Source organism: Eriocheir sinensis, chromosome 57, assembly GCF_024679095.1.
Source record: "Eriocheir sinensis breed Jianghai 21 chromosome 57, ASM2467909v1, whole genome shotgun sequence".
Taxonomy (NCBI): Eukaryota; Metazoa; Arthropoda; class Malacostraca; order Decapoda; family Varunidae; genus Eriocheir; species Eriocheir sinensis.
The window spans coordinates 4,005,773-4,019,050 of NC_066565.1; the positions used below are offsets into that span (position 1 = coordinate 4,005,773).

General features: G+C 42.6%; 1 protein-coding gene across 50 annotated transcripts; it reads left to right on the plus strand.

Annotated features, from left to right (window-relative positions):
• Window positions 1-481: 481 nt before the first annotated feature.
• LOC126984629 (zinc finger protein OZF-like) lies at window positions 482-4,838 on the plus strand. 50 transcript variants are annotated; one of them, XM_050838465.1, is made up of 4 exons: window positions 482-4,156; window positions 4,209-4,259; window positions 4,416-4,467; window positions 4,624-4,838. In XM_050838465.1, exon 1 carries the CDS (start codon window positions 482-484, stop codon window positions 1,757-1,759), a length of 1,278 nt encoding a protein of 425 aa, XP_050694422.1. In that variant the 3' UTR covers window positions 1,760-4,156; window positions 4,209-4,259; window positions 4,416-4,467; window positions 4,624-4,838. The 50 variants fall into 50 exon arrangements, with proteins under 50 accessions (XP_050694422.1, XP_050694421.1, XP_050694417.1 ...); XM_050838464.1 differs by having other exon boundaries at window positions 482-4,105; window positions 4,157-4,259; XM_050838460.1 differs by having other exon boundaries at window positions 482-4,001; window positions 4,106-4,156; window positions 4,416-4,838.
• The last annotated feature ends 8,440 nt before the right edge of the window (window positions 4,839-13,278 follow it).

Below are 13,278 nucleotides of genomic sequence, written 5' to 3' on the forward strand. Positions count from 1 at the left end.
CCACGGGCCAGCGACACCCTCAGCCCCAACACTGCCAGGACAACACCTCCACCACCGCCGCCGGGAAGTCCACTCCCTCTGCACCGGCCTCACAGCATCCCTGGCCAGGCTCCACACCCACGGGCCAGCGACGCCCTCAGCCCCAACACTGCCAGGACAACACCTCCACCACCGCCGCCGGGAAGTCCACTCCCTCTGCACCGGCCTCACAGCATCCCTGGCCAGGCTCCACACCCACGGGCCAGCGCTGGGGACCTGCTGGCCAGCGACACCCTCAGCCCCAACACTGCCTTCCAAGCCCTCAAATGTACACAGACCTTGCCACAAAAGTCTGGTCAGTCTGACAAGATCCCCACCCTGGTGACAGAACGACACACTAACAAGTAACAACAGCCTCCAACATTTTACACTGACGTGGCTCAGGAGGCCGTGGTACCACAGCCTATCTGGTCCCCTGAAACACTCCAGAAGAAGAAGAAGCATGAGTACCCCGGACAAGCAGGAGCAGACTGCTGCAGGGGGCAGGAGGGTCAGTGGTCAGCAGTTGAAGCAACTTGCTGCTGGCAACTCCAGTAACAAAGGAGAGAGGAAGTTTGTGTGTCTGGAGTGTGGAAAAAAATTCACCTCAAGGGACAGCCTCAGATATCACACCCTTACACACACTGGTGTGAAGAACTATGAATGTAAGGAATGTGGGAAAAAATTCATCCAGAAGGGTCACCTTGATAGACACAGCCTTACACACACTGGTGTGAAGAACTATGAATGTAAGGAATGTGGGAAAAAATTCATCCAGAAGGGTCACCTTGATAGACACAGCCTTACACACACTGGTGTGAAGAACTATGAATGTAAGGAATGTGGGAAAAAATTCATCCAGAAGGGTAACCTTGATAGACACATCCTTACACACACTGGTGTGAAGAACTATGAATGTAAGGAATGTGGGAAAAAATTCAGCGAGAAGGGTCACCTTGATAGACACAGCCTTACACACACTGGTGTGAAGAACTATGAATGTAAGGAATGTGGGAAAAAATTCATCCAGAAGGGTACCCTTGATACACACACCCTTACACACACTGGTGTGAAGAACTATGAATGTAAGGAATGTGGGAAAAAATTCAGCGAGAAGGGTCACCTTAAAAGACACACCCTTACACACACTGGTGTGAAGAACTATGAATGTGAGGAATGTGGGAAAAAATTCAGCCAGAAGGGTACCCTTGATACACACACCCTTACACACACTGGTGTGAAGAACTATGAATGTAAGGAATGTGGGAAAAAATTCATTCAGAGTGGTAACCTTGATAGACACACCCTTACACACACTGGTGTAAAGAACTATGAATGTAAGGAATGTGGGAAAAAATTCATTCAGAGTGGTAACCTTTATAGACACACCCTTACACACACTGGTGTGAAGAACTATGAATGTAAGGAATGTGGGAAAAAATTCATTCAGAGTGGTAACCTTGATACACACACCCTTACACACACTGGTGTGAAGAACTATGAATGTAAGGAATGTGGGAAAAAATTCATCAGGAAGAGTACCCTTGATACACACACCCTGACACACACTGGTGTAAAAAGTCATGAGTGTGAAGAGTGCGGGAAGAGGTTCAGTGTGAAGTCGGCACTGAATCAACATGTCTTCAGGCACTATGGCCTTAGAGAGTTCAAGTGTGATGTTTGTGGCAAGCTCTTTAAGACAAAGAAAGACATTGCCAGGCACATGAAGACCCACTTCTGAGGGGAAAGAACATATGACCAGTTTTTCATTTGACCAAAGTCACTTGACCAGGTAGGGTAGGATGGTTGACCAGGTCACTTGACCAGGTGGGGTAGGACTGTTGACCAAGATATTTTCTATTAATTTTTAATGACATGCTGGGGGCTACAAATTCTTAAGGCTCTAAGAAACCTGGAGGAAATGACAGACAATTTTATGGAGCAGTGATGATAGGAGAAATACTGTATGAATAAGTTGCAGTTTGTGGGTTTTCGGTATACCTTGAAGCTGAGTGTTATTAGTTTTTTGAATGAGGACGTCTAGGTTACCATATGTTGCTGACCTGCACAACATTAAAACAGTGTGTCACAAACTTGATGTTGATATAGCCTTTATATATACTTCCACAATTAAAACCATGTTAGTTAAGAACAAAAGTAGGTATTGTTTCATCGTCAGCTGGTGGGTATAAAAACCCTTGTGAAGATTGTCGGCTAGTTTATATAGGTGAAACAGGTAGAGATCTTAATACATGCATTAAAGAACACAAAGTAAGCTGTTAGAACAAGCAACGACAATAATGCTATTTTTAAACATATGGAAAGTACAAATCATAGGATTTCTTGGAAAAATAGCCATCTGTTACACAAATGTATTGATTATAAACAACGTAAGGTTATTGAGGCAATGTGCATAAAGAAACGGCAATTTTAATTTATGTGACTGTAAGTTGAAGCTCGATCCGGTAATGAGGTCACTGGTGGAGAAGTCTTTTCCCACTCCCCTTAGTCCCCCCATCTGTCAGTCATAGCTTTGGGGCGGGGTGTTGACCTTACTTGCATATTTGACCTGATGGCTCAGGGTTGCCCACCCATCCATGTCCTGTCCCTCCCATATTCACCTGTTCCTGTTTGTAAATAAGACGATTTTACTAATTACTATACCTCTTTTTACTCTTCCCACCCCTTTAATTAATCCCCCCCATATGTCAGTCGCAGCGTTGGGGCGGGTTGGTGACCTTACTTCCCTCCCCCTGGACCTGACGGACTTACCCATCTCTCCCTGTCCTGCCCCTCCCATATTTACCTGTTCCGTGTTTGTAAATAAGGAGAATTGTGAACCATTATGACCACTTCTACTCTTCCTTTTCACCACTGAAGATTGTGGCAGTGTCCACCGAAACTGTTTGGTTAAAAATATAACTATCGTCTGAAGTGTGTCTGCCTACACAGTAGTTATAGTGACCAGGGTGTTAGCAGCAGCTGAGCCTGATAGGGAAAGGGAAGTGAAGGAGAGGTAAAAGTGATCTTGTAAGACAAGGAAGAAAGAAGGCTTGCCTGTGAAGTGATAAAAGGAGAGGAGCCACAGCAAGAAGAGGAAGGGAAATACTGATGGCTGACTTTCCACAGCTGTGGCAGCTGCACCTGGGCCTGGAGCCTGGTTGAGTCTCACAGCTACAGTGAATTACTTACTCCTCTGTGAGGTGAGGGGCAAGAGAATGTCACCTTACACTGAAATAGCTGGAACATGTATTTATAAACCATTGCTGCAGCAAAAGAATCAATGCCTTACAGTGGTGTGCTTCACCCAAGAGTACCACAGATGCAAGGGCTTCCAACACCTCTCCGGCCATTGTAGTCTGTATGAGTTATTATAACATTGCGTATCTATGTCACTGTTGAGTTGCTGTATCTTTTTTTGTACAATCTTTCTACAATCCCTATCATGCTTAAGTCACTACACTGTCTGTAACGCTTGGTCCTCGTCACTTGCGACACCACATCTTCCGTAACATTACAATTCCTATCACACTTGGGTTACTATGTCATCTGTAGCAATGCGTACTCCTGTCCCTTCAGTTGCTAAATCTTTTGTAATATTTATTTGTCACTTAACTTGCTCTGCCCTTTGTAACATTGAGATGAGGTTATATTAGTCATTTGTTTTATCTTTTTCTGTATGTCGAGACAAGGTTATGGAAGCTGGTCATTTGTTATGTCTATCTTTCTTTAGCGACAAGGTTATGTTGACTCGCCACCATTACGTCATGTCTTTACATTAGGACAAGGTTATGTTAGCCTCATTTGTTTCATTCTTTTTTACATCGACACAAAGTTACATTTGCCAGTCATCACATATTTTTCTTTACATCAACACAAGGTTATGTTAGCCAGTCATTCATTACATATGTTTTTCTTTAGTTTGAGACAAGGTTATGTTAGCCAGTCATTCATTACATATGTTTTCTTTAGTTTGAGACAAGGTTATGTTAGCCAGTCATTCATTACATATGTTTTTCTTTAGTTTGAGACAAGGTTATGTTAGCCAGTCATTCATTACATATGTTTTTCTTTAGTTTGAGACAAGGTTATGTTAGCCAGTCATTCATTACATATGTTTTCTTTAGTTTGAGACAAGGTTATGTTAGCCAGTCATTCATTACATATGTTTTTCTTTAGTTTGAGACAAGGTTATGTTAGCCAGTCATTCATTACATATGTTTTCTTTAGTTTGAGACAAGGTTATGTTAGCCAGTCATTCATTACATATGTTTTTCTTTAGTTTGAGACAAGGTTATGTTAGCCAGTCATTCATTACATATGTTTTTCTTTAGTTTGAGACAAGGTTTCGTTAGCCAGTCATTCATTACATATGTTTTTCTTTAGTTTGAGACAAGGTTTCGTTAGCCAGTCATTCATTACATATGTTTTTCTTTAGTTTGAGACAAGGTTATGTTAGCCAGTCATTCATTACATATGTTTTTCTTTAGTTTGAGACAAGGTTATGTTAGCCAGTCATTCATTACATATGTTTTTCTTTAGTTTGAGACAAGGTTTCGTTAGCCAGTCATTCCTTACATATGTTTTTCTTTAGTTTGAGACAAGGTAATGTTAGCCAGTGATTCATTACGTAATTTTTTGAACATTGTATTATTATTTATCAAGTATTTATCAAGGGTAGTTTGGGTTTCTATTTTCTTTGAATCGAGACAAAAGCAGGTTACGTCAGCTACCCCTCGTTACTTCACATGTATATAGACATTGTTACGGTAGTTTTGATTTCCCCAGAGTCGTTTAAGGTTGTCAGCACGTCTGTGTAACATGCACACGTACTACATACATGCATTTTACGCATATTCGTTTATCTGTAATACTAGGAGAGTAAGACTTTACATATACTCGCTGTGTTCGACATGTGCACTGTCACTTATACCAAGTCATTCTGCCTTCAAAACTGCGACCACCACGTGCAGGAGGCGGTTTTGGGCGGAGCAGCAGGATGACGTCACTTGAATCCAAATACCCACCAGTTCATGGATGACTAAAGCTGCAGCCGTGTGTGCCCTTTGGATGTGCATGCTCACCTTCTTTCACCATGCATTCAGGCAAGCCACTGACGAAAAAAATATGGCTTTTTATTGTGCTGTGCGTGACTGTAATTCCAATGCCGACAAACGGCAGTGTGGGGTGTGAGGGGGGCAAGTTGAAGTGATTGATTTAAATTAGTCTGCCTTTCTTCATTTTCTCTAAATCCGTTTCTACATTCTCTAGTTTGGCTCAAAGCAACGTCACGCATAATTTTTTTTTTTTTTTTTTTTTTTTTTTTTTAGGTTCTATACCGAGGAGGGGCGCAATCGATGGGGTTGTTACCACAACATGATATCCCCCCAATATTTCTGTACTTTAAGTACCCCTTTCTAATTTTCTATTGATTTAATCTATATGTGGTTTCGCCGTCCGTCATGGACGAGGTAGTTTGCTCGCTAACTATTCTCCTTGGAGCAGGCAACATTTCCACGCCAAACATACGTAGTGGTGCCGCTACTTCGCAGCAAATTAATATACCTGTGTTACGTGTATCTCGTTGTTGTATAGGGTTTTTTGTATAATTTGTATGTTATCTCATTAAATTCTTGCTATTATATTTTTTGCTAAGAATTTCTTTGTTTTATGTGTTCAGTCATTTACAGAATTATCTGAATCACATTCCTATTTTATTTTGAAACAGTTATATATTTTCCTGTCTGTAGACCCTTGGAATTCATTGATTTATTTATCAATTATCATTTCCAGACATTAAATCAAAGTGTGGTACTAAAACTTATTGCATAAGTAGCTAATTACCAGTTTAATTTTATAAACAAAATACCTAAGAGGAACCAAAGATTTTAACTTCTGTGATTTACTTTATTTTTTGAAGTTGTGATATAAGGTAACATATGTTTCATGCTGTACTTAGTCATTAGTTCTTATAATTACGTATGTAGTGCTATGCTGCTGTGCAATGATTGAATTTACTTTTAAGATGAATTTCCTTTTGTGATAATTACACACTTTTTCCTAGTTTAAAGAGTAAATGTTAAAATGTTTATTTATATTAAGGATTAGTCACTGAATGGAAATACGTATTATTATATGTATTGTATGTAGCTCCATGGAATAGTCAAGTCAATCATGGTATTATTTTAGAAGAAATATAAGCAGTGAGAAATTAAATGATTATTTTTATTTAAGTACAAAGTAAGATACTGAAACGTATTGCATAAGGAGCTAATTACAGGTTAATTTTATAAATAAAATACGTAAGAGAACCCAAAGATTTTATCTTTTGTGATTTACTTTTATTAATATTTATAAGATGTTTCATGCTGTCACTTCAATCGCACCCTCCTCCTCTGGGGGCCCCGCAAAGCTCTAGTGCCCAGGGCCCCCTAAACCCAAAATCCGGCCCTGTTGGTATAAGTGATTTTGATTAAGTGCTTGGTCGGTGCTCGCCTCGCTGCCGTGCTAGGGGGCGAGGCGGCACGATCCTCTTTGCTCTAGGATTCAGGGACGGCAGGATTTGTGTTGCAGAGGAAGTATTGCTGTAGGAGTTGTGTTGCAGAGAGGAAGTATTGCTGTAGGACTTGTGTTGCAGGGAGGAAGTATTGCTGTAGGACTTGTGATGTAGAGAGGAAGTATTGCTGTAGGACTTGTGTTGCGGAGAGGAAGTATTGCTGTAGGACTTGTTACGGAGAGAGAGTATTACCATGGGACTTGTGTTGCGGAGGAGATCGAGTATTACTGTATGACTTGTGTTGTGAAAAAGTTATCGTAAAACTTGTGTTATGAAGGAAAGACTGGCTTGTAAATGAATGGCTATACATTATTTCACAAACAAAGACAGCAACAAAACAAAAGGTCTTAGAAAGAAGAAGAGACTTTGTATGAAAGGAGTGACGATACAAATGAGAAAGTTACAGCCAGACTTGTATCACGATGAAAGAAGTGATCGTGTAGTGCAGTGCTTTACATCATTCAGAAACAAATAGACTTATAAATTAGAAAAGATTTTGAGCGGCAGGAGTGACAATACCAAAGAGGAAGAGTTACGGCAAGGTGTCTTATTACGAAGGAATTCAAAGAATGGCTTGTGAGTTGCAGGTTTTATGACACAGAACGGAGGATTAAAGAGAAGTAGAAAGACCAATGACGAAGAAAAAGTTACGTACATCAGGACTCAAATCACGAAGATATTTCAGAAGAGAGGATGAAATAGAAGTTGGTAGGATTGTTACATATGAGAAGAAGGTTACCACGAGACTTGCATTATGAAGGAGAAACATAAATGGCAAGACTTTTATTACCTACGTAGGAAAAGAAAGGCTTGTAAATTGAAGAAGAGAGGATTAAAGAGAGATAGTAGGACTGTTAACAAGGAGAAAAGGTTACGTACATCAGAACTTGTGTTACGAAAGAGGAAGACTTACAGCAAGATTTGTGTTACGAAAGGAAAAGAGAGAATTAAACAGTTAGAGGTAGAAAGACTTATGTAGGAGAAAAAGAGTCATCACTGGACATATTACGAAGGGTTTTTCCCGCTACGTGTACTTGTGTCTAAAGAGGACAGTTCAACATCTCATAGTTCGCAATGACAATATATTTTAAGTTCTTCCGACCCCCAACGACAACACAGGCTCAGGATAAACAGTTACATAGAGTTGGTTACGGTGATGTTCTTTTCAGCTTCATATATTACTTACCAGGTTTTTCAAGCGTGGTAGTAGTATCAAGCTCTGTGGCTGGTGTGACTTTGCTTCTAATTTTGAGATGTTGTTAGCTAGAAGTCCTGGATTTTCAGAGTGAAGTCAACACATTAAGAAACTTCTACCATTTTCTTATACCAGATTATTAAAACATGTATTAGTATTCATTAAGTTATGTAGCAAGTTCTGTTTTATAATTCAGTCTTTGGGACGGAGTTATTAGCTAGAAGTGTTGGGTTTCCGGAAAGTCGCCACATTGCAAACTCAGTCGTAACGTGTGATATACAAAAATTGACGCTGAGCATGTCTTGAAAAACTGGCGAGCAAAGACAAGTCAGCCACAGTGTTCTTGACGAAGGCTAATACGGCATTGGAAAAGTCAGGCGCTAATTTCTTTGTTCGCCCTAAAGAAAAAACAATCCATTAGTACCATTACTCCATTAGCAGCCCAGAAGTCAAGTATCTGTTAATTGTTAAGAGGAATAAAAACACTGAATAGTTTCCCTTCGTTTGTCTCTGTGAAGAATCAAAACTTTTCCGCCAGACAAACGACGTAATGTAATCTTATAAGGGAAGTAAGAGGGTTATAAAAATTGCAAGTTTGTCAGAAAGGCCTATTTTTAACCCCTTGACTGCGGATTTCCTACAAGAAGACATCACCAAGTTATAGGAGTGGAACAAAAAGTGGCTGGTACAATGCAATGAAGAAATATGTAAAGTCCTGCACCTTGGGAGGGGATATCCAGCATACCAATACCACATGGGAAACACTCCACTATCCACCACAGAGGCAGAGAAAGACCTGGGAGTGTATGTTACCAGGCTACCAGTGAAGGGATATCCAGCACACCAATACCACATGGGAAACACTCCACTATCCACCACAGAGGCAGAGAAAGACCTGGGAGTGTATGTTACCAGGCTACCAGTGAAGGGATATCCAGCACACCAATACCACATGGGAAACACTCCACTATCCACCACAGAGGCAGAGAAAGACCTGGGAGTGTATGTTACCAGGCTACCAGTGAAGGGATATCCAGCACACCAATACCACATGGGAAACACTCCACTATCCACCACAGAGGCAGAGAAAGACCTGGGAGTGTATGTTACCAGGCTACCAGTGAAGGATATCCAGCACACCAATACCACATGGGAAACACTCCACTATCCACCACAGAGGCAGAGAAAGACCTGGGAGTGTATGTTACCAGGCTACCAGTGAAGGGATATCCAGCACACCAATACCACATGGGAAACACTCCACTATCCACCACAGAGGCAGAGAAAGACCTGGGAGTGTATGTTACCAGGCTACCAGTGAAGGGATATCCAGCACACCAATACCACATGGGAAACACTCCACTATCCACCACAGAGGCAGAGAAAGACCTGGGAGTGTATGTTACCAGGCTACCAGTGAAGGGATATCCAGCACACCAATACCACATGGCCAACACTCCACTATCCACCACAGAGGCAGAGAAAGACCTGGGAGTGTATGTTACCAGGCTACCAGTGAAGGGATATCCAGCACACCAATACCACATGGGAAACACTCCACTATCCACCACAGAGGCAGAGAAAGACCTGGGAGTGTATGTTACCAGGCTACTTCTCCCCTTTCTAGTTACATCCTCCTCCCATTCACCCCTTAATTCTCCCTTCCCACACCCTCCCGTTCTCTCTCTCTCTCTCTCGCAGGAAGTAATGTATGGCAACTCTCGAGGCAGATCAATGAGAGAGAGATTTGGTAAGAACGTAGTTTATGTAGTAATTGCTCTTTCAGAGGCAGAAAGTAAAGCATTGTGCGCTTAACAACAACTTTGACAAATAATTAAGTTCCCATCCGTGGGTGTGCGCGAATGTGCGAGTTTTTTTGTTTTTTTTTTATTTATCGGTGTCGCAGACGCCGATCAACACTGTCCATCTTGTTGTTCTCTCACGTTGCTTTCCTGCTGACTTGCCCATGCATTGTAGACATGACATTGTATGCTAACATTTGTTAGCTCTGATGAACCCTACAACATGGCATTATAAACAAAGTCAGCTTTATTTATTTATTTATTTTTCTTTTTTTTATGTTTTCGTCTTGGCCTGTGGCGCCGGTAGGCCTTAACAGTAGGGCCTGATGGTCGGCTCCAGCCCGTTGTAGCGCAGGCAAGTGTTTACAGTGGCGCCATTTTTACTTTTCAGCATTTTCCATTTAGACCCCTATATAGTTGCGTAATATAAATTATTGGGGGGGTGTTGGAGGGTCATGCGACGACGATCTAGCACAGTTTTTGTGCTGTTATCAACCAGCAGGTAAGATGTATTTCGTCAGATGTGGTGCAGCGGTTTGGGGTCCAATGTAGCGCCGCGTTTGATGACCAGTTGCTAGTTGGCAACACTGCCGGGACAACACCGCCTGGCGGCATGGCGGTTTGAAAACGTAAACAATCACAACGGAGAAAAAAACAAGAATTTAACGAAAACGACAGACACAGTGGAGTGAAAGGAGAAGTAAGGCACAAACACTCAGGGAGCAGGAGGAGGACCCGAGAAGCGGATAATAACGCCGGTAACAGTCACGAGGAGCACGAGACCATGCCGGAAAGACCTGGCAGCAGAGGGGAAGGGGCTAAGAAGAGATGCTGCCAGTGCGACTTCACAGGGAGGCTCAATCATGAAGGTATGTGTGCAAGCTGTGTGGAGGAGGCGAGGAGAACATAAGAACATAGGGAAACTGCAAGAGGCCGGGTGGCCTACACAGGGCAGCTCCAGAATCCCCCCCACTACTCACGATGGGTGAGGTGTAGTTACAGGGGTTACAGGTAGAGGCTTGATCCTTGTTATACCGGCGGTACGCAGGCACGCATCCAGCACCCCGTCACCTTACTGCACCCACACCTCACTGCCACCTGTCGTCCTCGTCCATGTAGCTATCCAGTCTACTCTTAAAACAAGCTATCGTCCCTGCACTAACTATGTGATTGCTGAGTCTATTCCATTCCCCCACCACCCTATTACTAAACCAATGCTTGCCTATATCTCTCCTAAATCTATACTTTTCTAATTTAAATCCATTACTGCGTGTTCTATCCTGTTGGCCAATTCTCAGTACTTTACTTATATCGCCTTTGTTGAAACCCTTGACCCATTTGAATACTTCTATCAGATCTCCCCGCACTCTTCGTCTCTCTAGTGAATGTAAGTTTAGATGTTTCAGCCTATTTTGATATGGGAGGTTCCTCAGCCCCTGAATCATCTTGGTCATCCTCCTCTGAACTGATTCTAGCAAGTTGATGTCCATTCTGTAGTGTGGGCACCAAAACTGGACAGCATAATCTAAGTGTGGCCTAACTAATGCTAGATAGAGTCTGAGGATGACGTCTGCACTCCTGTTGGTTACCGTCCTGTTAATAAAGCCTAATACCCTGTTAGCCCTATTCCTCGCACTAATACATTGCTTCCTTAGTTTTAGGTCAGAGTTCACTAACACTCAAATCCCTTTCACACTCAGACCTGCCTATCGCTGTGGAGTCTAAACTATACCCGTGTAATGGGTTGCGTGTTCCTACACTAAGTACGCTACACTTGGTGATGTTGAAATTCATCTGCCATTTCTCTGACCAAGCTGACAGTTTGTTGAGATCCTCCTGCAGTGCTCTAGCATCCTCCCCTGCCCTAATAGTGCGTCCTATTTTGGTGTCATCTGCAAATTTACCTATGTCACTAGTTATCCCATTGTCTATGTCATTGATGTAGATAATGAATAGAAGCGGGCCTAAAACTGAACCTTGAGGAACCCCACTGGTAACATTACCCCATTCGGATTTTTTACCATTAATGGTAACCCTCTGTTTCCTGTCGCTAATCCACGCCTTAATCCAATCAAATACTTTCCCTCTTATCCCATGAGCCCTGACTTTATTTAACAGTCTCTGGTGAGGTATCTTATCGAAGGCCTTACTAAAATCAAGATAAACCACATCATAGCTCTCATCATTGTCAGCTGCCTCGTATACTCTATTGTAAAAGGATATAAGATTAGTGAGGCACGACTTTCGGAATCGTGGAGCTTTGGAAGTAGAAGGAGGTGTGCCGTGCATGTGAGAAGAAAGTAAAAGAAGGAGACAAAGGCCTACAGTGTGATGGGTGTGAGAGCTGGGCCCATATTACATGTGAGGAGGTGAAAATAGAGTTATATGAAGGGCTTGAAAAATCTAAAGAGGAGCTATGGTTCTGTAGAAAATGCAAACCAGTGGTGAAAAGAAATATAAATAAGGTGGGCCTACTTGAAGAGGAACTAGTGAGAAAAAAGAAAGAAATGGAACTGCAAACACAAGAATTGGAGGACATGAAGGAGTGGTTAAGAGCTTTAGACGTAGAAAATAGAAGCATGGCAGAGCAGCTGAGAAACCTTGGGGAGGGAGGTGTGACCCAGGGACCTCGGGCACCTGAGATGCTGAAGATGCCAGCTGTGGACAACAGAAAGGAGGCAACAGCACAGCAGAAGAGGGAAATCAAGGTGGACTCTAGAGTGATGGGGGCTGCCGCTGTGGGGAAAGTCTGTGTAGTGGTGGGTCAGTGTGAAGTGGTAGTGCCAAGTGTAGAGACAGAGGGTAAGGCTAGCAATGAAACTAATGCTAGCAAAGGGGAAAAAATGGGGGTAGAAGAAGCCAAAGGTGATAAAAATAAAAGTGACCAGAAAGAAAAAGACAGAGAACAAGACCACACATACAACAAAGAAAAAGAAGAAACATCAGGAGAAGGACAAGCAGCCATGGAAGGACCAGATAACAGAAAAGCCACCAAGCAAACCAGTCGGAGGAGGAGGAATGGAAAGCAACAAAGAATAACAACCCCCAGCGATGAATGAAACCCAGCTGGAGGAGGAGAGGCAACGAAAAAAGGAGGACGAGACAACACAGGATGCTGCAACATGGACAGGGGTGGGGATGCAAGCATGGACAAAGGTGAAGCATTGGGAGCAGTTAAAGATGAGGAAATCTGGTAAGCTAGTGAAAAAACTTTGGTTGTTTGGAGACAGTGTACTGCAGGGAGTTGGGAGGGAAATACATTTCCTGTCGGACGGTTACTACAAATTTATGGACAGAACCGAAGGAGGAGCCAGCATGGAGGCAATATGCACAACAGTGAGAGACCACCTGGAAGAGATTGGGCAGGAGGACTTAGTGGTGGTGGAAGGAGGGTGAAACAAACTGGAGGAAGTGGGCGAGTGGAGAACTCTAAGAATGATAAGAGAAGTGGTAGAAATGCTAAAAGAGAAAGTTATGAATAAGCCATTGATCATCGGCCTAACAAAGAGGTGGGGAAAGGAGAGAACAAGATATGAAGAACAGAGACAGTGGGTGAACAAGAAACTGATAGAGAAACAAGAGGACTGGAGCTGTGATGGCCTACAACTGTGGGAGGGAATGCCTTGGGGGGAAGTGTGGGGATGGGACAGCATTCACCTCTCCTACCTGGGAAAATGGTGGATGAGGTGGAACATTGTGGAATGGGC

Coding starts and splice junctions, on each gene's coding strand:
- LOC126984629 (XM_050838415.1), top strand. CDS start 482: ATGAGTACCCCGGACAAGCAGGAGCAGACTGCTGCAGGGGGCAGGAGG.